This window comes from Platichthys flesus, chromosome 21 (genome assembly GCF_949316205.1).
Source record: "Platichthys flesus chromosome 21, fPlaFle2.1, whole genome shotgun sequence".
In the NCBI taxonomy this organism is placed as follows: Eukaryota; Metazoa; Chordata; class Actinopteri; order Pleuronectiformes; family Pleuronectidae; genus Platichthys; species Platichthys flesus.
The window spans coordinates 10,721,714-10,746,744 of record NC_084965.1 but is presented as its reverse complement, the minus strand read 5'-3'; the positions used below and the strand labels follow the sequence as shown (position 1 = coordinate 10,746,744).

At 43.2% G+C, this 25,031-nt stretch overlaps 3 protein-coding genes across 4 annotated transcripts; all 3 read left to right on the top strand.

The window, feature by feature from the left end:
• Positions 1-728: 728 nt before the first annotated feature.
• On the top strand, positions 729-9,976 carry bmi1a (bmi1 polycomb ring finger oncogene 1a). Its single transcript, XM_062379420.1, has 10 exons — positions 729-1,157; positions 4,585-4,719; positions 4,936-5,032; positions 5,624-5,679; positions 6,302-6,349; positions 6,476-6,584; positions 7,361-7,400; positions 7,692-7,790; positions 7,962-8,042; positions 8,652-9,976. Exons 2-10 carry the CDS (start codon positions 4,608-4,610, stop codon positions 9,036-9,038), a joined length of 1,029 nt encoding a protein of 342 aa, XP_062235404.1. The 5' UTR covers positions 729-1,157; positions 4,585-4,607; the 3' UTR covers positions 9,039-9,976.
• Positions 9,977-11,523: 1,547 nt separating this feature from the next.
• LOC133932425 (sperm-associated antigen 6-like) lies at positions 11,524-17,185 on the top strand. Of its 2 annotated transcripts, XM_062379091.1 has the most exons (11): positions 11,527-11,690; positions 11,768-11,863; positions 12,677-12,843; positions 13,818-14,001; positions 14,090-14,295; positions 14,947-15,120; positions 15,220-15,372; positions 15,492-15,683; positions 16,114-16,230; positions 16,340-16,485; positions 16,922-17,185. In XM_062379091.1, exons 1-11 carry the CDS (start codon positions 11,666-11,668, stop codon positions 16,986-16,988), a joined length of 1,527 nt encoding a protein of 508 aa, XP_062235075.1. In that variant the 5' UTR covers positions 11,527-11,665; the 3' UTR covers positions 16,989-17,185. The 2 variants fall into 2 exon arrangements, 1 of the variants encoding a protein (XP_062235075.1); XR_009911952.1 differs by lacking the exon at positions 16,922-17,185 and having other exon boundaries at positions 11,524-11,690; positions 15,915-16,230; positions 16,340-16,370.
• Positions 17,186-21,372: 4,187 nt separating this feature from the next.
• LOC133932424 (sperm-associated antigen 6-like) lies at positions 21,373-24,987 on the top strand. Its single transcript, XM_062379090.1, has 9 exons — positions 21,373-21,636; positions 21,873-22,056; positions 22,146-22,351; positions 22,680-22,853; positions 22,971-23,123; positions 23,255-23,446; positions 23,917-24,033; positions 24,126-24,271; positions 24,688-24,987. Exons 1-9 carry the CDS (start codon positions 21,415-21,417, stop codon positions 24,749-24,751), a joined length of 1,458 nt encoding a protein of 485 aa, XP_062235074.1. The 5' UTR covers positions 21,373-21,414; the 3' UTR covers positions 24,752-24,987.
• The last annotated feature ends 44 nt before the right edge of the window (positions 24,988-25,031 follow it).

Below are 25,031 nucleotides of genomic sequence, written 5' to 3'. Positions count from 1 at the left end.
GCAGAACGTTTGGAGGCTCCACGGCGGCTCACACTCCACAAACATCCGAGATGCCTTCGTTTTCTGCGGCGCTGGCTCAAACATAAGGGCTCCGATTCATCAAGCGGAGTGTTGCATATTTTCCCCCTCCTTGTTCTTGCAGATGTCAGCACAGCCTGTGACAAAAGTCTGACTCCAGAGCTATTTGTCACATGGACGCGTTTTAAACCAAGTGTGGGAATAAAACAAAACAAAACATAAAAACAAAGATCAGCAGAGATTTGCTGAAGCAGCAGCTCCAGCAGAGTTCATGTTGGCACTCTTTTTACTTTTGATATCACAGAGTCCAGGGACCACCATCCGTAGTAAAGTCCACTTTCCACTCGCCACTAATCACATAGCTGTATTTGGGCTAAAGAAGGAGGCGCATTAGTGTTCGGATTGTGGCTTTTCGTGATGAAAAGTGTAACAAAGTGCAGCAGCTTGTGGCTGATTTTAAATCATGCGTCATGCATTAAAGAAAAGACCAGAATACACCGAGAGTGGCCGAGAAAAATTCGGCGCACGGTGCCACAACAGCTCAAATTACACACAAACTGCTGTTGGGGATGAATGCCTAAAATCGCACCCGTGTGCACATGTGTGTGTTTTGTATGTTACTTCACATCATGCGTAGCAGATCAGGAGCCACACCGTACACCGACAGTAATTCCCAGGCACCCTTAAGCAAGGAGACCACGTGACCAAAGCGGGGCGGTCGAACTACAAGCCATTTTGGGGACGGTGTCAGTTTCCACTGCGCACACACACACACACACTCACCGAGGAACACACACACATATACACTACTGCATTTCGCTGGGGGTGAAGCCGAATGTTTTGGAGGCAAAGTTGTCGGTGCAGAAGTGGGATTCACGCGGAGCCGGAGCCGGAGGAGCGGGCTAGTTGGACGCCGCCGAACGGACACGCTGACGGCGCCACAAGCAGCGACGAGACGGGGAGTTTTTATTCGCACATCTGAAATGCGCTCTGCTCCGCCGTGCGCTCTCCGCCACTGACAGCGTCTGCAGCCTGCTTCAAGATGGCGGCTCGGCTCCTATTCATTTGCTGCTGATCGCCTCCCCAACTTTCATTGTCTGCTCGCCCCGAGACCCGCCGATCCCCAGCCCAGCCTCCAGGTACGTCTCCCTCGATATCTCCTCTAACTAACGGCGGCACCAGGCGAGGTTCGCGGTCGGTGCTTTTGTGTTTTTTTCAAGCCGCCGTTCCAGCGGTGGATGAGGAGCTTTCCGCGGTGGCCGCAGCGATCACCGACGTGGAGCTCAGTGTGTGTGTGTGTGTGTGTGTGTTTGCGCACCACTTTTTTTTCCTCGTCTCTTTTGCAAAAGATGTTCCCTTCTCGGGCACAGACGCCGATAAAGACCCTCTCGCCCCCTCGGTAGCACCACCTAACCCCCAGGAATCCATCTGTATTAGTTGGTAGCGGTGGGTGTTCGCCTTACGTCCTTTGGATTTAGGTAAAGACGGAGATCTCGGGCGAACCAGCCAGGGTTGGCTCATATCTGAACGGCATCAAGTGCTCCGAACGGTCCTCCTGCCCCCGGGTCTCCACGCAGCGGCTCCATGTTATAGAGTTGGAATGTCGGGGATGTTACGAACACGGTGGCGTGTTGGGTTTGGGCTCATGTGGCAAAATATTTGATTTATTAACTTAACTTGGATGGCTCCCACCAACGTGCCGAGGAGGCGAGCCATGTCTGTTGTGCATAAATGTTTCATGGCTGCTTCTATAGGAAACACTGGATCGCTCTCACACCCTCACTGGGGATGTTTATGTCTTGGTGTAAGAGGAGGTGGATTGAGGTGGAAGGTTGGGTTTTTGATAAATTTAAAAAATACATGCAGCCCATCGAGGGCATGGACGAGTCGCCGGGTGATGGTTGTGTCTCACGAAGCAGCCAAAGCCTCGGGGACTTCACTTTAATCCACACTAGCTCTGTTCTTATACATACATTAAAGCTTATTGTGGATTTCCATATATTCACCTTGCACGTTGTTGCATTGCGTGTTGATTTGGTGGCACACACACACACACCCACACGAACAGGCTATGAACCATTGCGTTCCCCTCACAGTGGGTGAAACATATCCTTTAGCTGTGGTGGACCCTTGATGTTTTTAAAATAATGTTGTTCATACCCGTGTGTGTTTGCAGGTTGGTAGTCTCGCATGTCTTTGGATCGAGTGGCTCCAAACACCCAGAGCAGGAGTTCCTCCCTTTCTGTTTCCATATACACAAAAGTCTCAGTCATGTGCTCGATCACCTTATTTAATTCCTTAAATTCTCTGACAGCGGCTTGCTGCCTATGGGGGTCTTGTTTTTTTTATTTTTTTGCATTGCAGCTTTTAATTGGGTCATTTCCAGCTGCTGTTGATTTAAGAGTAAGGGGAACCTTTACAAGAGGAACTGGTCTTAAATGAGGAGGGCAGGACTTTTGGGTCACTGCGAGAGCCGAGAGGAATCTCTCAATTTGCTGCTTTATGGGGAGAATTAAAGGCTCAGTAGCCTGGCTGCTCTCAATTAATAATAATCTCTATAATATAGCATATAATTCAACTTTATTTGTCCGTCTAAAATATATGTGTGATGTGCATGCGTGCAGGCAACCTTTCTCTATTGAAAAGTGATTTCATACTGGACATCTGTATACTGTACTCTTTGTTGGCAGCATGAATGAACTTCTCTCCGTGTGGATTTATGGAGTTCCTGACGGGAAGTCTGAGAAAGTGAGCGTTCGGCTCCCTCCGGACAGAAGGAGAGCAGTTGTCCAAACACCAGTCAATCGATTCATGGCGCAACAGGCTCCCCGTATACATGTAGACATGATCCATCATTATCCATGTGTGACGCGTCCTTTGAACGGAGTCCCTGTCCAAAAGAAACTGGTCCGGTAGCGACGGCGGCGGCCATGCGTGCAGAGGTCGGGTTGGAGCACTGAACCCGGCCGGGGCTCGGTGCACGGCTGCGGGCTCGGGCCAGCAGCTCTCTTGCCTGGCTGTCATCCAAAGGCGGTTACATTCTCAAGTCCTGTCCATGGGCAACACTTTTCAAGGCGTCTGTTTTTTTTTTGTATTTCTTCAGTTGACACCAATGTGAGCAGCACAGCTTTTATTATTACGCACCGGATTATTGTTTTCCAGCATTCTGCGATAAATACGCGACATGGATCATAAAAAATTAAGAGAGTGAAAAACTCTGGGGACTTTATTTTCACGGTTTGAGCCTTTGTAGCGCAGCGGCAGCAGCTTTATAGCGTCGAACTGTCCAATCGGCGTAAAGTCAACACGGTGCTGGTGTTTCGTGAAGAGCCTGTGCGAGACTTTAGTCGAGAAAGGGCGCAGATTAAATAAGTCCGCTGTGATCCAGTGTGCGCTTCCAGTTCGGCGCAGTCTCGCTGCTGTCTGGCCATGTTGCTGCTGCTCGGCGCTAGTTAACGCGCACACGCCATGTAAAACCCGAGGATAAAGCCCAGATTCTCCTCCGGGTCGGACCCTCAGAGATCCAGGAAGCTCAAACCAAACGGTATATTGCGGCTTTATTAGCCGACCCCCTCTCTATCGAAGGAAACCCCGCAGCCCGTTGAACCGATTCACGGGCTTATGTTTTTCCTCCACAAAATGGCAGCCGTGTTGTCGGCAGCCCCGGCAGTCCAGCGGCTGTCTGTGCAGTGTGCGGAGGGACGGTCGGGGGGGAACCTCCGCTCCCTCTCGGTCCCAGCTCGCCGTAGTTTTTTTTGGGGGGGGGGGGTTTGATATCCTGCACGGTTCTGGTCACTGGCCACCAGCCATGTGGGCTAGAAAGCAAAATGAGTTGCCATAGAAACGCTCAGGTTTCCCCCCCACCACATAGGGGCACACCTGACGCGGGGAACTGGTGTCTCCACATCACCCCCACTCAGCCCTGTGCGCATATTTTCCCTAAAAAATGTAAATGTCGGCCAAACGATTGATTTTAAAATCTATATAGTTGGATCAGAGTGATATTGGACGCTGATGTCTCGATATTTTGATGCTGGAGCTTTGTTTCCTGTGGTTTCTGTCCTCCGCTGTCTAATTTCAAACTGAAGCTGGATGTACAGGTTGATTTAAACGCCATGTTACGCATTGAACACCAAACTAAATCCAACCCCGGCCCGGGCGCAAGGAAACCCTTTCTCTCCGTCGCTCCTCATCCTGGATGCCCTTTGGATCCACGTCCGTTTCAGGCACCACGCTGCCGGTGGGAAATGCAGCTCCACGGAGAGGAGCGCGCGGCTCCATCGATCCCTGCAGCCGATTGATTTATGATTATTCCCTGCGCCTCGGTCAGGTGACTGCGGCGCCGCTGCCTATCAATCTGCCAGCGAGCACCTTCCCCTTTGCTTATGATCGGATTAGCATAAAAGATGATGTTTTTTTAACACAGTGAAACAACAGCGGCTCCCTCTCTCTCTCTCCCTCTCTCTTTCTCCTCCAAATGGCGACAGAAAGCCGCAGCACTTTGATGCCTCCTCCTGTCACGGGCGCATTGTTTTGACTTGTTTCTGTGTGTGTGTTTCCATGCAGGATTGTCGCTCCTTTCCCTCAACATGCATCGAACGACCAGGATAAAGATCACCGAGCTCAACCCTCACCTCATGTGCGTCCTGTGTGGAGGATATTTCATAGACGCAACCACCATCATCGAATGTCTTCACTCATGTAAGAAACCCCATTTCCCATGTGAAAACCATGTCTCCTCTGAATTTAATGGCACACAGACTGAGCTGCAGAAAGTTGTTAAAGGAATCATTCTTACATGTTTCTGTGCACAACTTGTTCTCCCCTCAGCAACAAGCTCTTAAACCATATTTACCAGTACCCAGGAAGAACAAAATATATTCTGACACTGACATGTTTTTTTGTGCTCCTTTTCAGTTTGCAAGATGTGCATCGTGCGCTACCTGGAAACCAGCAAATACTGTCCCATCTGTGATGTACAAGTGCATAAAACCAAGCCTCTGCTAAACATCAGGTGAGAACCACGCTTATTGAATTTTCTGCTATTCTCACTTCCTCCCTTTTTTTTTTTATTCTATCTATTTTGTAGGCGAAGGAGCCTAGTGTGCAAAGTTTTTTTTCTTTGTCTTTTTTGCTTCACCATGGGTTGACTTGATACATCATAAATGCTTTTTAATTTCCTCTCATATATATATATATCTTTTTATATATATATATATATATATATATATAAAGAATTTATTCTTTTTTGCTTCTGTAAAATGAAGCAGCAGTGACGCTTCTTTGAAAGCTCTTTTGTTTCCGGTTTCTTGCCCTTTGTGTCTGTCCCCTTTATTTTCTAGTTGGACAGCTGGAGCAGCCAGTAATTGGTTTAAGAATATAAAGACATAAGGAAGACTTATATTATATGTGAGCAATCTATTGAATGTCAGTGTGCTGTAATGAAATTGATTCAAATGTATTGGTCTCCTTAAACATCCCAAACTTAATTTGAATAGGAAAAATCCATGTGTGCCAGTTCCTTATTTTGTCTTTGAGTTTGAACTGTAACTGCTGATTTGTTCAGTGTGTCAGCGACTTGACTAAAGTGTCTCTTCCTCTCTAGGTCTGATAAAACTCTGCAGGACATTGTGTACAAGCTGGTCCCCGGCCTCTTCAAAAGTAAGAGAGTGATTCTGAAACCTTCTTCGAGTCTCACATGTTGAGTTGACTTTCATTCTGACGCGGTGCTTGAATATATGCTCTAGGTTTAAAAACATTTTGGGGGGATTAGTCACCTTAACCACAAGGTTGCAAGGCAATGACAGCAACTGCATTATCAAAGTAAATATCTATAATCCCAATCAATGTACTCGTCATAATACTAAAATATGTTTGGGTACGCTGTATTATTTTAAGGCTTTGGATGATTTCATGTTTTTTCAGTTTGGTTTTCTTGTATTTGCTCTTTAAGTTACTTTAAAGACAGCTTTGATTTTGTGTTACACTCTACATGGTTACGATAAAACCTGTCAAAGTAGGTCAGGCAAAACTACCATGGTTTTACTGCTGAGTGTCCGACTTATAAAACACTAAAGTAATACTCATTATATAACCTTTATAATACAGTGAAAGTCGGAATCACGACAAATGTTGTGTTTCTGATTTGTTGATCAGATTAATGCTGCAAATCACACGGACAGAACAGAGCAAGTTCTGGTGAATTTTCCGCCTCAAAATGAATTTCCTGTGTAAACTGAAGGTGGACAGACTTGTAATGCCTCTGCTTTCTGAACGTCCTCAGGTGAAATGAAGAGGAGGAGAGACTTTTATGCCGAACACCCTGTAGACGGTGAGCATGACTTCCATTTGGTCACCCCAGTGAAAGTGGGGAAGAGACATTTTGCGACGTAAGGGTGGTGTAAATTTAGTTGCAAAAAAATATGCATTCATTCACTTATTTGTGTTTTTTCTGCAGCTTCTAACGGGTCAAACGAGGACCGTGGAGAGGTGGCAGACGAGGACAAGAGAATCATTACAGATGATGAAATCATCAGCCTCTCTATTGAGTTCTTTGACCAGAGCAGGTAGGCTTCATTTCTCCTTTACATGTGTGTTTAACCAAGCGATTATTAGTTCCTGTAACTTTGTTGCTTTGTATTTATGTAGAAATGTTTTTTTTTTGCTTAACAGGCTAGATACATTTGATTTAATCACAGAGCTTCTTTCTAAGGAATGTTCTCCCTAAAATAGATTGTGTGGTTAGTGAGTAAGGTCATGTGATCCAACAAGATGTTAGACTGTTTTACACAAAAAAAGGTTATTGACTGTTTATTGACCCATTTCTTATTCTGGATTAAAACACAGCAGATCCTGTCAAAGTCAAACTGTCCACAATGTATTATGACAATTATTTTTCAATGAGAAAAAATGGGCTTTGTGTGTTTGTGGTGATATTTTCCCTATATACTCAACCTTTATGTATACTCAGATATTGTGTATAATAATATACACAATCTGCTTAATTAATTATTTTACTTTGTTTAATAATTGAATGATTTTGCTCAGATAGTGATGTTGTGGTGTCAAGTGTAGTATATATTCAATCGTAGGTGACATGAGGAGTAAGCTATAGAATGTGTTTATATTTCATTTCAAGGAGGAAAGCAGCGTAAATAAATCTATGTATTTTTCATTTATGCGGCTAATCTATAGATAATGAAATGCCCAGTAAATCAGATTTTTGTTAAATACATGATTATCGAAATTGAATTATTGCATTTAAAGTTTGACATGGGCATATGAAAAACATTAACAATAGAGACCTGACAAACAAACCTTTGTCCCTTTTAATTCTGTGCAGACTGGGTGTTGGCGTGGAGGACAAACAGCCTAAAGATCAGGTATTGCAATGTGGTTTTTGTCTACGTTCTCTTCCAACATTATTTTTCTCTTGTTTCACATCCTTTAAAAAAAAAAAAAAATGAAATACCCTGTGAGCTCCCTATCATTCAGCAACTAATATGTATTTAGAAGACAGAGTTTAAATCAAGCTATATGCTGTTTTTGTATAGCAAATAATTCCCCTGATATTTTTTAAGGTGGACCATCCTGTGTCCTCTGTGTCAATTCACTCACTTTATATACTTTGACACCAATGAGCAGTAATATGTCTAATTTGTGTAAATGTGTAGGTGGCTAACATAAGGTACCTGCAGTGTCCAGCAGCCATGACGGTCATGCACCTGAGGAAGTTTCTGCGCAGTAAAATGGACATCCCCAACACCTACCAGGTCTGTTCTCAGCTGTACTTATTTACTGACATTATAAACTGTGCATTCAAACTATTTTAAGTGTAAATATTGATGATATCAATGTTGTTTTTTTCTAATCTCGCTTTAATGCAGATTTATTAGCTCTCTTGCTCTGTTAATGGCTTTTTCTCTCTCTCCCACTCTCTCCAGGTTGAAGTCATGTATGAAGATGAACCTCTGAAAGATTACTACACGTTAATGGATATAGCATATATCTATACTTGGAGAAGGGTGTGGCATATTTTTCCGACTTGATTTCAAATCCTTTTATCCAAACTGCTGCTGAGCCACAAATCCATTCCTTTCATTTAAATGTATTCACGAATCAAGTCATTTGTTCGTTGTCGGATCAGTTTTATATCTGTCCTCATCATATAGATATAGATACGCTGAAATGTCTAATTTTATTATTCAAAATACAAGTGTTTAAATGTATTATATTTTTATATCAAATCGGGAAACATTTATAGCGAATACAGAAAGTAAAACATTCCAAGAAAACAAAAAATTCACAGTAAAATTAGTAAAATGGCAAAATCATGAGCAAAAGCTTAAACCTAAGTTAATGAATACAGTTAAAACGTGTATTGCCCTAAGGATACAAATGAGTTGGGATTTGTTCTGGATGTTTCTCCATGTCTGCACACTCAACATGCATCCAACATGCATAATGAGAAACTGGATTTATATGTTTTTAGATTGAAACTTATACATTTAATTTTATTGGCAGCAGTTTGGATACAGTGTCTTTTTGTTAATTATGAGTTTCCACCTCATGTAATACTTCGGCAAATTGTTTTTCATGGTGTCATTTCATGTTTTGTATTACTACTTCCACAGAATGGCCCGTTGCCTCTGAAGTACCGAGTCCGACCCAACTGTAAGAAGATGAAGGTGAGCCACGTGCAGCAGGAAGGCCAGAACAGCGCGAGCAGATCCGGTCCAGAGAGCGACTCCGCCAGCGACAAAGCCGGAAGTCCCGCCGGGGCTCCGTCCACGTCCTCCTCGCTGCCGAGCCCCGGTACACCCACCCAGTCCCCGCATCCGCAGCTCCCGCACGGCGCCAACAACGTCAACGGGACCCCTGGCGCTGCCGCCGCCGCCGCCACCACCACCGCCGCAGCCCCCCCGACCCCCAGCCGCTCCTTCACCCAGTTCGGCAGCGGCGTCGCCACCACCAAACCCCGGAAGGTTTCCCTGAACGGCTCGTCGACCTCCTCCGGATGACGCGGGGCTCCGGAACGAACAGGACCGGACCCGCTGCCGCCAGACACCCGCTCAGCTGATACTGTTTCCATGCAAACTTAGTTCCATCTTGTACCTCTCTCTCTTCATTGGTTGTTCAGGAATATGACCGCATCCTTTTAGTGGAATCAAAGACATTTCAAAATAAAAGAAACGCGGAAGTTGGGTGTCGTGGGGAATTTTGATATGAAAGGAAATGTTTGCTGTTGAGGATTTGAAAAAAAAAAGAAAGTTGGAAACGAGAAGACTACCCCCATCTTTTTTTTTAAAGCTACATCTTTATTTTACAGAAGCGACTGAAGATAGACTTTTATATTTCCTTATGTCTTTTTCAAATTCAACGTGTTTATCATGAATATTTCATGTGTGTTGGGATGTTGTTTTTTGAAGCCGTCTGTTTGAACATGCATGCTCATGAGAACACTTATTTTCCAGAGAGAGAATTCCACGTGCTTACCCCACAGGTCTCATTTGGATGTTCTGTTTGTTTTTTCGAAGTATTTCCGGCATTGAACTAGTTCTAAATAAAAGGAAACGAACAGCGCTGTTGGCTTGACGAAAAAGATCATATGGAGGAAAAGTGAAAAAAAAATCGTAACTTTGCCTTTTACTGGAAGAAAAATATACTTCCTCATAGCCGCAGTGGAGTCTTATTGCTTATTTATCGTCCACGTCATAAGCACGATATAAGCAGTTTTAGATTGATCCACGTGTAAATAGAAACTAAATGCATATTTAATCAGCGATGTTATTATCTTATCCCCCCTCTTTTATTCTGAAGGAATGACTTGGGCTCCATCTCATGCTCAGTTGACGGATGTTTTGATGTCTCCCGTGTTTTCCCGTATTTGTATCGCTCGATTGTATTGTTACTGTTGCACAGTATAAAACATCTAAATAAAAAAAACATTTTACACTTACGGAATAAGATCTGCTCGGTGTGATCTCTGTGTGAATGAGTAGAATGAATGGAGGAATGATGAAGAGGAGCAGTGGGGCGAAGGGCCAGATGTCTGTCTCAGCAGTGATGATGAAGATCAAGATAAGTGAGTAAAAGAGAAGGGGTACTGCTCGGGATCAAATTATCTTCACATTCAATTTAAAGAAAACTTCAGCTGAAAGTCTCCATTTAGATAATTCAAAACAATTCAAAATCTCCCAATATTGTGTAAACATTTGCTAATTTTGAAATATTTGATTCAACGTAATTTATGATTTTTTAGGGATGCTTGAAGTAAACCACAACACCCTGTGGTTTTATTTAACGAATTAATTACTTTTTTATGGTTAATCAAATTTTGTTTATTTTTTCTCTCAGTATTCCTTGTTAAATGTTTAATTATTTTTAAAATGCAAAACCACAAACGCATTATATTTAGGACGCACAATCATTTTTTAAAAACTAAATCTATCTTTTCACTAAACCCTGGTTTTACCTGGAACAGTAAATCAGGATTAGGCAGCAGAATTTATAAACGTGAAAAAGAAGGCTCACTACGGTGTTGCATACATTTCATCATCCTTCCCTTTAAACATGGTTTCACAGAACAGCTTAATGATTTCAAAAGAATCAGAAAGGAAACGAAAAGATTCCTTATTTAGATGAAATATACAGGAGTAAATGTGTGATTATTGGGCTCATTTTATTTAATGCATTAACCTCTGTTGAATTGACAAAACCCGGATTTAGGTTTAGTGTGAGAATGAATAAAGTAAGGAAAAAAACGAACAAACAGAACCCCTGCACATGATCCTATTTCACCAAAAAATCCAAGACGTTGATGTTTCTGTATAAAATCTATTTTCCATGACATCATTTGTACAAAAATACCTTCAAATATCCTGAGCAAAATTGAAAAAATATATATTGCACAAAAAATGTAAAATCACTCAGGATCATGGCATAAACTTGTGTTATGTCTGTGTGCTTTACTGCATATTTGTATTTCAAAGATATATAGTTGCATATTTATAAAACCTAAAGTGCTGAATATACTTGCCTTTATATTTACTATATCTTTATTTGCTGTGGCAGCACAGAAGAGGGAACCATTTTTGGATTGATCCCCATTTCAGTGGCATTTTAAAAATGTTTTTAAATGATTTATTACATGTATTGTAAAGTTGGTTCATAAAAAATGCTTTAAAAATTCCTACAAAATAAATAATAAGAAGTGATCCAGAGAGGTCAAGTCCTTAATCAAGCAGAAGACAAATAAGATGTACTTTATGATACGAGATTCATACGTCATCACTTCTTCTGCTCTTCGTGTTGAATGTGGACATGTGACACATCACTAATGATAATCTGGCGCTCTTCTTTTTGCGGGAACAAAGGAGCGGGAGCAGCGTGAGGACACATTTCGACACGCACCCGAGCCGATCACGAAAAACGAGGGGAGTGACACATCTCCACAAGAGACGATCTTTGTCAGGAGCTCCAGTACATCCTGCTTCCTGTCGGCTGCCACGGCAACACTTGACAACAAAGAGAGACGGGCGCAGAGAAAAACAGTTCAGAAAAAACTGAACTCCGAGATAAAAAAAAAAACAGCGTTTTCTGTTCTGTTTAAGTTGATAAAAACTAATTTTTCTTTCATCTGACAAAGATGACTCAGCGACAGATCATTCAAGGTGAGTGTCAGGAGCTGTTTTCAGTCATGGAAGGAGACGTGCAGCAGGTGTCCCACTGTCATGTTTGTGCTTTGCAGTTTTCGAGCAGTATCAGAAGTCGAGGATGCAGTTTGTGCAGACGGTTGCAGATATGGCTGCGAGAACCCAAAACATAGAGACCCTGCAGAGTGCTGGTAAGAAACAAAGATACTGGGGTTGCTAGTGAGATGAGGCACATATACTTCTACTGGTTTTGGCAGTGCCCACCCAATGGTCAACGCTATTCTCTCCCATTTTGATCTGCAAGTCAAGTTTATTCCGTTCGCCCGTCGGTCAAAAACATCTTTGTAAATTTAACTTTACAGAACCAAAGAGAATAACGAGTCCATGATAGGATGTGAAAACCCAGCCAAAAATCATAAGCCTAGCCGAGCCAAGCCCTGCACTACTCAAAAACAAAACTGAACAATGTTTTCCCATCAGTCTCTTCTCACTGGCGCAGCTGGTTTGGTTTTGCTCTTCTCTGAATAACCTTTGGACATTAAGCCAAACCACCACCTGGCCATTCTTAAGCTTACTTATGATAAACAACTTGCCTCGGGCAATGTTGCTAAGAAACTTATTCTTCTGCCTTGGAAGTCTACTTCTCCAAGCTGCACATTGGCTCAAGGAGATGAGGTCTGTTACACAAATGGCAAATCTGTGTCTCCACAGGGACTGTGACCTACCTGGCTTCACCACTGGGTTCAGGATGTTACTCTGTTTACTTGGGCTTATCTCAGAGATAACTCTATTGCGAGAACATTTCTGAAAGACCATGTATGTAATCGAGTAAATAGTCTGGCCTCATTTTTGTTTTGTTTATTGTATTGTTTTGTCCAAGATAACATTTCTTTCTATCGTATGTCAAAACTTGAAACTGAAAATTGCAAAAAGAAACACATATAATCATGGTAAGAAAAAACACTTTGCTTCAACTGCCAACTCCAGTGTTTCCCCTCCTGCAGGAGTCATGTCCTTGCTGCGTCCCCTGATACTGGACGTTGTCCCCAGCATCCAGCAGACTGCAGCCTTGGCTCTGGGCCGCCTGGCCGACCACAGCGATGACCTGGCGGAAGCCGTAGTGAGGGAAGACATCCTGCCTCAGCTGGTTCACTCTCTGGTCTCTCAGAACGTCAGTATTTCCAATCACCCTTCCACACTACACTGCTTTATTTGTTGCTCCTGGTGCATAGAGGCAGGTTGTCTCCACCCCGGAGAGACTGCTGTTAGAGAGGGAGGAGAGACAGAGGAGGTCAGCCCCTGTGGGAGCTGCAGGGTCGGCCTGCTGAGTGTGAGTGTAATTTTTGTGGGTTCACTTGGCAGAAAGCTTGGGGGCTCCTTCAAAACCCAAGAGCCCCCTTTTAGCACGAGAGCAACCATGCAGGCCTTTGTTTCCTCTCTGTCTCGCTCTCAGTCCACTCAGAGGCTCAGGGTAGAGGGACACATGGTTTCAGTCTTTGCAGTGTCACATAAAAATGTTAAAATCTGACAAGGGGTCATTGTTTGCTGCAGAATTAAATTTTACTCCATTGCAACTGATATGAAAATATGAAAAAAGTTTGATTTCAAGGATCCGCGGGACACTTTAGAGGATACATCAACACTTTGGTTTACAAGAATGTAAACAGCTTTCCAATTTGGTGTGTTAACAAAAGTTAAAGTTAAAAAGTTATATTTAAATGCAATGACCCTGAACAATAAGAGATACATTTAAGAAAATAACAGTGTAAAAAAGTCTAAAATGACGAAAATGAGGAACATTAATTTTATTGCAGGTTTTATGATAGAGGGTTTTCACTTAGTAGAGTATATCTGTCCTGTATTTTAAAATCAAAGTCTAAAATCCTCAGTTTGTCATCAAGCCAGTGTGTGTGTGTGTATGTGTGTGTGTGTGTGCAGGGGTCAACAGGTGTTGTGTGTATCTGTTTGTTTGTTCCAGATATGACTCCGGTTGTGGGGACCTAAAGCTTATAACACAGTCACATGTTTTATGGTTAGGTTTAAATAAAGCTTCCCCATAAATTAGGGTTATGACTGTGAGAATATAGGAAGTCTGCAGGAAATCAGTGTAAAGTCGGAGGCACAACTGTGTGTTTTCGTGTGCAGAGGTTCTATAAGAAAGCAGCATCGTTTGTCCTTCGGGCTGTGGCCAAACACTCCTCTGACCTGGCCCAGGCTGTGGTGGCCTGTGGGGGTGTGGACGCTCTGGTCCTCTGCCTGGAGGATTTTGACCCCGGGGTGAAGGAGGCCGCAGCCTGGGCTCTGGGCAACGTCGCCCGACACAATGAGCGTAAGAAGAACCGGTTTCCATTCCCTCTCCATCTCTCTCTCTCCATCCTGTGTCTGGTAATTTCACGTACCCCTCCTCTCTCCGTCAGTGTTGGCTCAGTCCGTGTTGGAAGCGGGGGCCGTCCCTCTGCTGATGCTCTGTCTCCGGGAACCAGAGATGGCTCTGAAACGCATCGCGGCCTCCACCCTCAGCGACATCTGCAAACACACGCCGGAGCTGGCGCAGGCTGTGGTGGACACCGGTGCCGTGGCGCACCTGGCGCAGATGATCCTCAACCCGGACGCAAAACTCAAGGTACAAAACAGTTTGGATTAGATTAAGCTCGTGTTCATTAACAAAAGTGTTATATAGATTTAACATCATCAGCCTTTGATTTTCAGGTTCACATGCTTAAAAACGCCTTATTGTAAGGGCAGTGGTAACTTAATTAATGACAAAGGCATATATTCTCAGTGCCTTCTCTCATTTTGGTTATTGAAGTTTCAGGCTTTTTTCTTAAAATAAAAAGTCTTTCATATATTTGATGATATTTCCGTATACAATTGTTTATTTGCCTTTATGATTTGTTTTGGGCTCTATCTCACATTTATAGGGCATTTATTATCCTTTTATTTCCCCATTTATTTCCCCCTTTTCTGATTTCGATTCAATACACAGTGATCTGTAAATTTATCAAAGTGGTTTGGAATTTTATTTGTCAAGCACAATTTAATTAATAAATACAGAGGAGACCATTCATTATCTGAAAAGGAAATAATCTCTTAAAATTTTCTGAAAAATATTGACCAGAGTACCAAGCTACACGTTCATTAACATGTTGTGTTTCCATCATTCAGGCAAAATTATAAAGTGTGTTGAAATATGACCGTAAAAGTTGCAACTATTCAAAAATTATGTGAATGAACTATAGGAATAACCACATGTGGCGTGTGTGTGTCCATGCAGAGGCAGGTGTTCTCAGCCCTCAGTCAGATCAGCAAGCACTCGGTCGGCCTGGCAGAGATGGTGATCGAGGCAGAGATCTTCCCTGCAGCCCTGATCTGCCTCCGAGATCCAGACGATTATGTTAGGAAGAATGTCACCACTCTGATGAGGGAGGTGGTGAAGCACTCACCAGAGGTACAGCACACAAACACACACACAGACAACCACACACGTGTAGGGACAACCATCAATGACAGTGAACAAAGTAACATGCATGTGCTTTTGTGTTTCCAGCTGTCCCAGGTGATTGTGAACTGTGGTGGCATGTCAGCAGTCATCGATTCTCTGGGTGACTGCCAAGGAAGCCTGCGGCTGCCGGGGATCATGATGCTGGGATACGTGGCCACTCACAGTGAGAACCTCGCCATGGCCGTCATTCTCTCCAAGGTGTGTGCACGTTCGCCTATCTCTCTCACTGTGACAGCTAAAGCCATCACTAAATCCAGAGGTATTCTCTCAGGTCCTGTAGGCTATATATAAAATGAAGTAGTCCTCCCGTCCTGTAGGGGGTGCACCAGCTGGCCCTGTGTCTGTCTGAGGAGCCTGAGCATCACATCAAGGCGGCCACGGCCTGGTCCATCGGCCAGATTGGGTACCACACGCCTGAGCATGCAAAGGCCGTGGCCACAGCGAACCTGCTACCCAGTCTGCTGCGGCTCTACATGGAGGCCGGCAGTTCAGAGGACCTACAGGTCAAAGTAAGAACTGCAGTTTTCTAGTTTTTATTAATCATAATCTGTTTAAAAGTTTAATCAGTACAAATAATTGGTATCAGCCTCAGACTGTGTACAGACATGACAGCTCCCTAAAAGTTAAGCCAAAGAGTCTTGATCGCCACCTGGTGGCTGGTTGCAGTATAAGTCATAAACCCTAGTGGATGGGACATGGATCAAATCATACACGTCAAAGTAATTAAAATGTCATTTCAGATAGTTCTTACCACACTGATGTCAATGGCAGCATTAGGCTGAAGCTTGGGTAGTTGGAGCATGTGGAGCCGTGTCGTCCATCTTTAATTCAGTCTATGGAGAAGATGAGTCCAACTCCAATTTTAAAGTCTCCTGGTAAAGAGGTGTTTGAATTTTTTCTGTTGTTTCATATTTTTCTCCCATGTCTTTGTCGTCACAGAGTAAGAAGGCTCTGAAGAGCATCCTGCAGAAGTGCACCTACCTGCCAGCTCTGGAGCCCCTCCTCTACGATGCCCCCAGCAACATCCTCAAACATGTTGTGTGCCAGTTCAGCAAGGTTGACCAGAATCTAAAAAATCTGTCCTTTTGATAGAGAAATGTTCAAGTATTTGGTAATTGAGATCATGAAGCCTTGTTCATTCACCCTGACCTCCCTCTTATCCAAGGTGCTGCCTCATGACAGTAAGGCCCGACGTTTGTTTGTGACCAGCGGGGGTCTGAAGAAGGTGCAGGAGATCGATGCTGAGCAGGGCTCTCCTCTGCAGGAGTACATCAACGCCATCAACAGCTGTTTCCCCGAGGAGATAGTCAGGTACGCACTTCATCAACATCTAAGCTCTGTGAGTCTGTGTTTGGAACAGGGACAGATGTAAACAGTCATCTAGTACTGACTCATCAGATCACACGCAGTCTTTTCAGAGCTGTGGTCTGACTCTGCTGTGTCAACATGATCTTATCTTCCCCTATCTGCTACAGCTCATCCTTTACCTCACATTTTATTATACTATTTAACCTCATTTTCTTGAAAATATGTATAAATGCTCAATGTTAACAAAAGTGCCACAGTAATTTAATGGAACTGCATCAAAATTGAATGTAATTTTGTTTTGGCCCTTTCGGCAAGTTTCATGGAATTCAGCTCAGTATTTTTTTTTTGCAACATCATCTCCTCGATGAAGACAATGAACAAGACTAATTCAAAAAATAGTTGAAATGATAGATTAAAATGTGTGTGTGTTTCATTTCAGGTACTACTCCCCTGGTTACTCAGAGGTCTTGCTGGAGAGGTTAGAGAACTACCAGCCGGCCTTGTGATCCCAACACACATCTTGTTATCGGAAGATGTAGCCTTCACATACTTAAAAATTCACTCATCATCTATGCCGATGGAGGGGGGGGTGAAATGTTTAGTTATTTACCTTATATACTGGAATAAGGCAAAAACTGCAACAGGATGTGCGGATGGGGAGTTTCTATGTCTTTACTGTGGAAATATAAATTGAAATAAAGCGCAGCAGCATCCTGATTAAATGTCTCTTTTCACAACGCTCTTACAACCAATGTGACATTTCAAGAGCGTCTGTCCAGAACTAAGCTCTACAGAGGTCAAAGGTCATATTCAGTGACAGAGCTGCAGCCCTGGAGGTGATAGGAAATTAGTGGGTTGCTTAAAGACACTACAACAGGCTGGATGCCTATTGACAATGGATTTGAACCTGCGGCTCTTTTGCCTCAAGCTTTGCCCTTATAGTGCATATACAGCTAATACATCATATCTTCATCACAGTCTCACAGATGTATTCCAGCCACATAAAAAACATATAAATATGTTTATATATATATATAAGTATAAAAATACATATAAATAATTCAGAGAAGAAGAATACACGTGTCTCCCCTGTGAAGTGAAGGTCTCTGCTGCTCTTTGCATGGTTCACACTGTCCCCTGGCGGCTGGGGTCTATCACTGCAGTTCAGCTATGCATATGTATGTATATTTATGTGTGCGCGCAGCAGCTGCAGCACACGGCTCGATCCGCTCTTTGTTTGTTTTCTCTGCTGCTCGTGCACATTGGCCCGTCGCCCCTCACCCTGCTCTCACGGCAGCAGAGACGTGAGCGCGCAGCTGTTGGCAAATAACGCCCCAAAAACTGCGTGCGCGAGTGCGTTATCGTGTTTCCGCCAATTGATAAATATCAAGAGAAGTGAGGTACTTTCCCCTCCTGTTCTACACATGAACCACTGATCTCTATAGGTCCGGACAACATGAACGCACATATATAGCTATATATATTTCATCTTTAAATGTGTCATACAACCAATATGTAGAGGCCACATTTAAAATATACACAAAGCAACACGATATATGAACTACATATATCTTCTGTATAACCTAATGCAGCCGAGAGATTCTTCTGTCCGATTTAATATTTGTATTCTCATTTGTTGATGCTGCCTCGAGGTGTAAACATTCCATTAAAATCGAAGTATTTAAAACAGCTTACATTCTTTAAATAAGACATTTAACTTGATAAATATATTAATAAATAATGACAATGACACTCTGGGATGAATCCAAACACAATGAATGTTCGTAATTTAAGGCAGCTTTATCGAAGGCTCGTTTATCCCTCTAAAAAAATGAACTTATCTATAATCGATAAATATATTCATCTAATAAAAAAAAAAAAAAAAAATTACCTCCTATTTAATTATAATTATTTGTAATAAATAAACACCATGGCCTGCAGGGTGTTATATACTCTCATATTTCCGCAACAGATGAATTACAAGATATTGTATGGGAATGGACGTGGAAGTAGTTTTCTTTTCCCTCTGTCTTAGGAAGTACTTTGTGTCAAAAATGTAAATCACAAAAAAAAAAACGCACAAGGAATAAATATGAGTCTGCATAGTGTAAAGTGTAAAAAGGCAGTACACATGAGAGTTAGATTTTGAGTTAAGCAGAAAAAGTGCTGTAATTGGTTTGAGCGAAGGCTTATGGAGGTGTTTTATTATCTTCATTAAATGTGAAGAACAATAAAACTCATTTTTTTCCAGAAAGCAATACACACGCACACATTAATATCCTTTATATGTAAAGGTCTCAGGGCTGTTGTGAGGTCAAATAACTTCTGCAGGAGGAGACTTCCTGGTCTCTTGCGTTTTGGCTTCATGAAAATTAAAAAAAAATTCTGTGCATTAAAAAAAGGACCATAGAAAGATCGACCACTGACTCAGGATGAGATATCAGCTGATCATCTCCAGTGACAACAAAGCAGGGATCCCGGTTACGCACAGAGACGCAGGTAAAATGAAATGCAGAGATAAACAAATAAGAATAAAGAATCCAATCTGATTGGTCGTCACCTTTACAACAATCTGTAGCTGCTTCAGTGCACAACACGTGTGTGTGTACAAGGTTAAATGAATGATCCAATACATTTGTAAGTCAAATTTGATCACCTTTGTAGTTAAGTTGTATGACACAATAAAAGATCAGATAAAACATATTCCTTAGTTATGTTTGTAACACTTTTCTGAAAAATTATCAAAAAGGCCTTTACAATGATAACATAAGATTTCACTCAAACACAGACACACACGCACACACGGTTGCCCAGCGACAACTTGAGGCCACAGCCGCAAGGGGGCAGTAGGAGCCCTCTCTCTCTCTCTCTCTCTGTCTCTCTCTCTCTCTCTCTCTCTATATATATATATATATATATATATGAACGTTGTATGTGATTGCTGGAGCACACAGCTGTTGACCTGTCATTAAATTGGCGTATGAACTTCACTGCACTTGAATCTGACATCGGATCTAGATGAACCAATTATTCAGTCTTGTTTCTGACAGTTTGGTCAGAACATGCACATCAGCCGACTAAGAAATTCTACTGCACTCATATACTGACACTTATGGTAAACGCATCCAAACCGCCCAGAAAGGGGACGGCAACGGAGTACTCGAAGAACACACGTGGGCCTACGTCCGGTTTTCAAAATAAACTGTTGACATGGAGCCAATAAAAAATGCATAATTGTAAAATAATTTCTTGGATTAAATTCACAAGAAGTATATATTGTCTTACATGTGTCATTTTTTATGAATATAATTTTGACGATATCAATTATCTCGATACTGTAAAGTACTGTAAAAACACTTTGCTCAATAAGTTCAGAGTGAGACTGATATGTCTGTGTTCAGGACCTCTCTGACTACCAACGTATTGAATATCAAACATTTTTACTGTATAGATTTGGAGATTTTTCAAAGTAAAGTCCAACATGTGTACAGTCAAATCAGTTCATTTCTGGATATTTCAAAGTTCTATGAAAACGCTTTGCTCAATAAGTTCAGAGTGAGACTGATATGTCTGTGTTCAAGACCTCTCTGACTATTTACATACTGAATATTCTTCATATCCTTGTGCTGAAGTGTCTCCGAGCAAGACACAAACTTTCTGAAATCCCTATAGTGCACTATCTAATGAGTTTACCAGTTTGTAGTGGTGTCCAAATGTTTAGAGAAGTTTTTAATACCCTATTAAACAATGCACTCAATTACAATCCTTTGATGTAAGCCGGAGTTGATGAAGTCATACCCCATACCTCCTTTGATGTCAGCCTGAGTAGAAACAAATTCTTTATTGTCAAGCAATCCTTTGAGGACTAATATTTTTATTGCTTTAGTATCTTCTACTTTTAAAGCAGTACAACCAAATTGATATGCCACCCTCCGATAAACCGTACTAAGAAGTGCTCAACCAAGTCAGTTTGATTTAGTTCAAAGCAGCTTCAGACGCATAGACAAATCTGCTCTTAACTTTAAAAGCGTTATCTGATTTGTCATATTTTAAAGTTTCATCTGAGTAACAATGAGTCAGCGAGAGACCATTCGAGGTGAGACTCGGGAACTGTTTTCACTCATAGACGGAAACATGCAGCGGGTGAACCTCTGTCATGTTTGTGCTTTGCAGGATTTGAGCAGTATCAGAGGTCGAGGTTGCAGTTTGTGCAGATGATTGCAGATCGGGCATCCAGACCCCAAAACATAGAGACCCTGCAGAGTGCCGGTAAGAATCAAAGATAGCTAGGGCTACATTGTAGCATTCATATGGAACACACCATATGAAAGACAATGACTCTGGAGAATGAGCCATTTCTCCTTTTGTAAAATGTCTCAGTGAAGGCCTTCTTTTTTCATAGGCAAACATAAAGCAGCACACAAATATGCAGCAAAAAAGGTTTATTTCGGTGCTCAACCCCCCCCCCCCCTTCACAAAAATGAATTAGGCATCACCTCTTCCTCCTCTACCTCCTCCTCTCACTCTTACCCCTCTCCTTCTCTGGTTGTCGATATCTTCCAAGTTCTCCATTGTTCATCCAACATCACAGATGCTCAAGGCACTTTTATGCTGCAGTCCTGATTGCAAATTGCTCAACAGACCTGAATGTTTAGAGATTTGAGTATTTGTCTGTTGTAGGTTGATGCTTTGAGATTTTACTTGAGAAGTGTGTGTATCAACTGGACATTGTGTGAAGTGTTTTGACAACGAGGTGATGTGTAATTGACATCAGAGTGCAAATAAGGAAAGTCAGAGTCTAATGCAGATAAGGGAGTGTGAAGTAGTGCCAAAATTTGAGCATGTCTAGGCCCTGAAAAAGCCCAAAAAAGGGAAATATGAATCCTTCGAGATACAATAGAGCCTCCCACCGTAGGTGCTCGGGCCCTAATAATGGTAAATAAATACTGTGCTTCAGCTGCCAACTCCAGTGTTTCCTCTTCTGCAGGGGTGATGGCCTTGCTGCGTTCCCTGATACTGGACGTGGTCCCCAGCATCCAGCAGACTGCAGCCTTGGCTCTGGGCCGCCTGGCCGACCACAGCATTGACCTGGCGGAGGTCGTGGTGAGGGAAGACATCCTGCTTCATCTTGTCCATTCTTTGCCTTCGAAAAATGTGAGTAATCATCCCTCCACACCACACAGGTTGCTTTCAAACCAAATGAACTCTGTGTGCAGGGTCACCAATTGATGTTCTTATCTGTGTGAGGGGTCCATCTATTACTCATGTTGTGATGAAGTACCGATTATTTTAAGGTGAAGACATGTTTTAAGTTTAGGTTGAGAGCTAGGATGAGGCAAGAGGTTCTCGTCACCAGGAAATCAATGTGTGTGTGTGTCATGTGTGTGCAGAGGTTCTTTAAGAAAGCAGCATCGTTTGTCCTTCGGGCTGTGGCCAAACACTCTTCCGGCCTGGCCCAGGCTGTGGTGGCCTGTGGGGGTGTTGATGCCATGGTCCTTTGCCTGGAGGAGTTTGACCCCGCGGTGAAGGAGGCCGCAGCCTGTGCTCTATGCAACGTCGCCCAACACAATGAGCGTAAGAAGAAGCGGTTTCCATTCCCTCTCCATCTCTCTCTCTCTCCATCCTGTGTCTGTATTTTCACGTACCCCTCCTCTCTCCGCCAGTGTTGGCTCAGACCGTGGTGGATGCGGGGGCCGTCCCTCTGCTGATGCTCTGTTTCCGGGAACCAGAGATGGCACTGAAACGCATCGCGGCCTCCACCCTCAGCGAAATCTGCAAACACACGCCGGAGTTGGCGCAGGCTGTGGTGGACACCGGTGCCGTGCCGCACTTGGCGCAGATGATCCTCAACCCGGACGCAAAACTCAAGGTACAAATGCAACATATTTGATTTGAAGATACAGAGCTGTAATTTGTCTTTGTCCTGGAGGAGGAAAAATAGTGTAAAACCGATGGTCACAACCGTTAATACCCAATATAGTGTATGCAATCATGCATTGTGATCAGGCGGAGAGACCAGAGGAGGGAAAGCATACATTTTTACTACATTTAAGAAGAAATGTATGATACAAGTGCAGCTCGTTGAAGGTGAAAAAGTGTTTCCCCAAAGATGCTGCACAACATGAAGCAGTAGCTTAGTTTGAATGAAGGAACTGTGGGAATAACCAGGCGTGGTGTGTGTGTGTGTGTCCATGCAGAGGCAGGTGTTCTCAGCCCTCAGTCAGATCAGCAAGCACTCGGTCGGCCTGGCAGAGATGGTGATCGAGGCAGAGATCTTCCCTGCAGCCCTGATCTGCCTCAGAGATCCAGACAAGTATGTGAGGAAGAATGTCACCACTCTGATGAGGGAGGTGGTGAAGCACTCACCAGAGGTACAGCACACAAACACACACCCACCAACATACACACACACACACACACACACACTTGTAGGGACAACCATCCATGGCAGGAAACAAAGTAACATGCATGTGCTTGTGTGTTTCCAGCTGTCCCAGGTGATTGTGAACTGTGGTGGCATGTCAGCAGTCATCGATTCTCTGGGTGACTGCCAAGGAAGCCTGCGGCTGCCGGGGATCATGATGCTGGGATACGTGGCCACTCACAGTGAGAACCTCGCCATGGCCGTCATTCTCTCCAAGGTGTGTGCACGTTCGCCTATCTCTCTCACTGTGACAGCTTAAGCCATCACTAAATCCAGAGGCTTTCTCTCAGGTCCTGTGGCCTCTGGGTCATACTGTATATAAACTGAAGTAGTCCTCCCGTCCTGTAGGGGGTGCACCAGCTGGCCCTGTGTCTTTCTGAGGAGCCCGAGCATCACATCAAGGCGGCCACGGCCTGGTCCATCGGCCAGATTGGGTACCACACGCCTGAGCATGCGAAGGCTGTGGCCACAGCGAACCTGCTACCCAGTCTGCTGCGGCTCTACATGGAGGCCGGTAGTTCAGAGGACCTACAGGTCAAAGTAAGAATTGCAGGTTTTGATTTTTTTACTTTTGATTAATCAATAGTTTATATCAGCACAAACAACTGGTATCAGCCATCAACTGTGTATAAAGATGGACGACACGACTGCTCCCAAAAAGTGAAGCCAAAGATTTTCAATCGGCACCTGGTGGCTGGTTGCAGTTTAAACCCTGTTAGTGGATTTGGACATGGACCAAATCGTGCACGTCACTTTAGAGAGTTCTTACCATACTTTCCAGTAAAGTTTGTCTTAATTTGTTATTTGATTCCAACAATCAGCGTGAAAAATAATGATTGAACAAGCATGTGACCATCATAACTTCATTCCACGGAAGCGTTTGGCTTCATTTCGGGGTAGTCTATGGAGAAGATGAGTCCAACTCCAATTTGAAAGTTTCCTGTTAAAGAGGCAAAAGGGAGATTTTATCTGTTGTTTCATATTTTTCTCCCGTGTCCTTGTCTTTACAGAGTAAGGACGCTTTGAAGAGCATCCTGCAGAAGTGCACCTACCTGCCTGCTCTGGAGCCCCTCCTCTACGATGCCCCCAGCAACATCCTCAAACATGTTGTGTGCCAGTTCAGCAAGGTATCACAACCAGAATCAGACAAATCTGTCTTTTTGATAGAGAAAAGCCTTGTTCATTTGTGTCGTTCCCCCTGACCTCCCTCTTATCCAAGGTGCTGCCTCATGACAGTAAGGCCCGACGTTTGTTTGTGACCAGCGGGGGTCTGAAGAAGATGCAGGAGATGGATGCTGAGCAGGGCTCTCTTCTGCAGGGGTACATCAACACCATCAACAGCTGTTTCCCTGAGGAGATAGTGAGGTACGCACTCGTCTACGATAACAAGAAGAAATTTTCCAATTACAATTAGAACTAGGAACTTCCTCCTACCGGGAAAGTTTGAATGTGTGTGAATATCTTAGAAAAGATATAGCACACCATTACTGACCTAACGTCATGGGTTTGTTGTGCATGTACAACGGAAACTGTGGGAGGAGAAGCAGGGCTAAATATGATACGGAAGATTAATAAGAAGTCCAATAATAAAATTACAGAATAGAATATATTGCCAATGCATGCATAGGCACACATAACATAAGCAGAGCAAAATGATAAGGTCAAGCAAAATTTGTAATGAGTGGATTTAAGAACCAAATCTAACACGAATATATTGATAATGGTTTGAAAAAACTACTCCCAATACAGTATAAGGTAACATTGTGTGCGTTCTGTTTCAGGTACAACACCCCCGGCTACTCAGAGGTCCTGTTGGAGAAGTTGGAGAACTACAAGCTCCCCTGACATCACTTCTCAACACACATTTAAGGATGTAGCCTTCACATATCTTTAGAGTTCATTTAAAGTTTCCACGCTGGCAACAGCTAGTGGCCGGAGGCGAAATGTTAATGGGTTATCTGTCAGTCCCATCCTTGTGAAAACAATATCTTATCTCTCTCTCTAAAAAACACACACAAAGACACACACCAACTCAGCTGACATCTCTGACCCGATAGCTAAAATGTTGATATGTTTGAAATGACAGAGCCAATAAAAACAATGAAAAATGCCTCCATACTGCGCG

What these genes read in the sequence shown, in the direction of transcription:
- LOC133932424 (XM_062379090.1), top strand. Translation starts at nt 21,415, where the DNA reads ATGGTAAATAAATACTGTGCTTCAGCTGCCAACTCCAGTGTTTCCTCT. An exon ending in TGGTGAAGCACTCACCAGAG is followed by an intron (nt 22,854 to 22,970) that starts GTACAGCACACA and finishes GTGTGTTTCCAG; the next exon opens with CTGTCCCAGGTGATTGTGAA. An exon ending in TTGTGTGCCAGTTCAGCAAG is followed by an intron (nt 24,034 to 24,125) that starts GTATCACAACCA and finishes CTCTTATCCAAG; the next exon opens with GTGCTGCCTCATGACAGTAA.
- bmi1a (XM_062379420.1), top strand. Translation starts at nt 4,608, where the DNA reads ATGCATCGAACGACCAGGATAAAGATCACCGAGCTCAACCCTCACCTC. An exon ending in TGCCGAACACCCTGTAGACG is followed by an intron (nt 6,350 to 6,475) that starts GTGAGCATGACT and finishes TTTTTTCTGCAG; the next exon opens with CTTCTAACGGGTCAAACGAG. An exon ending in ACAAACAGCCTAAAGATCAG is followed by an intron (nt 7,401 to 7,691) that starts GTATTGCAATGT and finishes GTAAATGTGTAG; the next exon opens with GTGGCTAACATAAGGTACCT.
- LOC133932425 (XM_062379091.1), top strand. Translation starts at nt 11,666, where the DNA reads ATGACTCAGCGACAGATCATTCAAG. An exon ending in AGAGACCCTGCAGAGTGCTG is followed by an intron (nt 11,864 to 12,676) that starts GTAAGAAACAAA and finishes CCCCTCCTGCAG; the next exon opens with GAGTCATGTCCTTGCTGCGT. An exon ending in ACTCTCTGGTCTCTCAGAAC is followed by an intron (nt 12,844 to 13,817) that starts GTCAGTATTTCC and finishes TTTCGTGTGCAG; the next exon opens with AGGTTCTATAAGAAAGCAGC.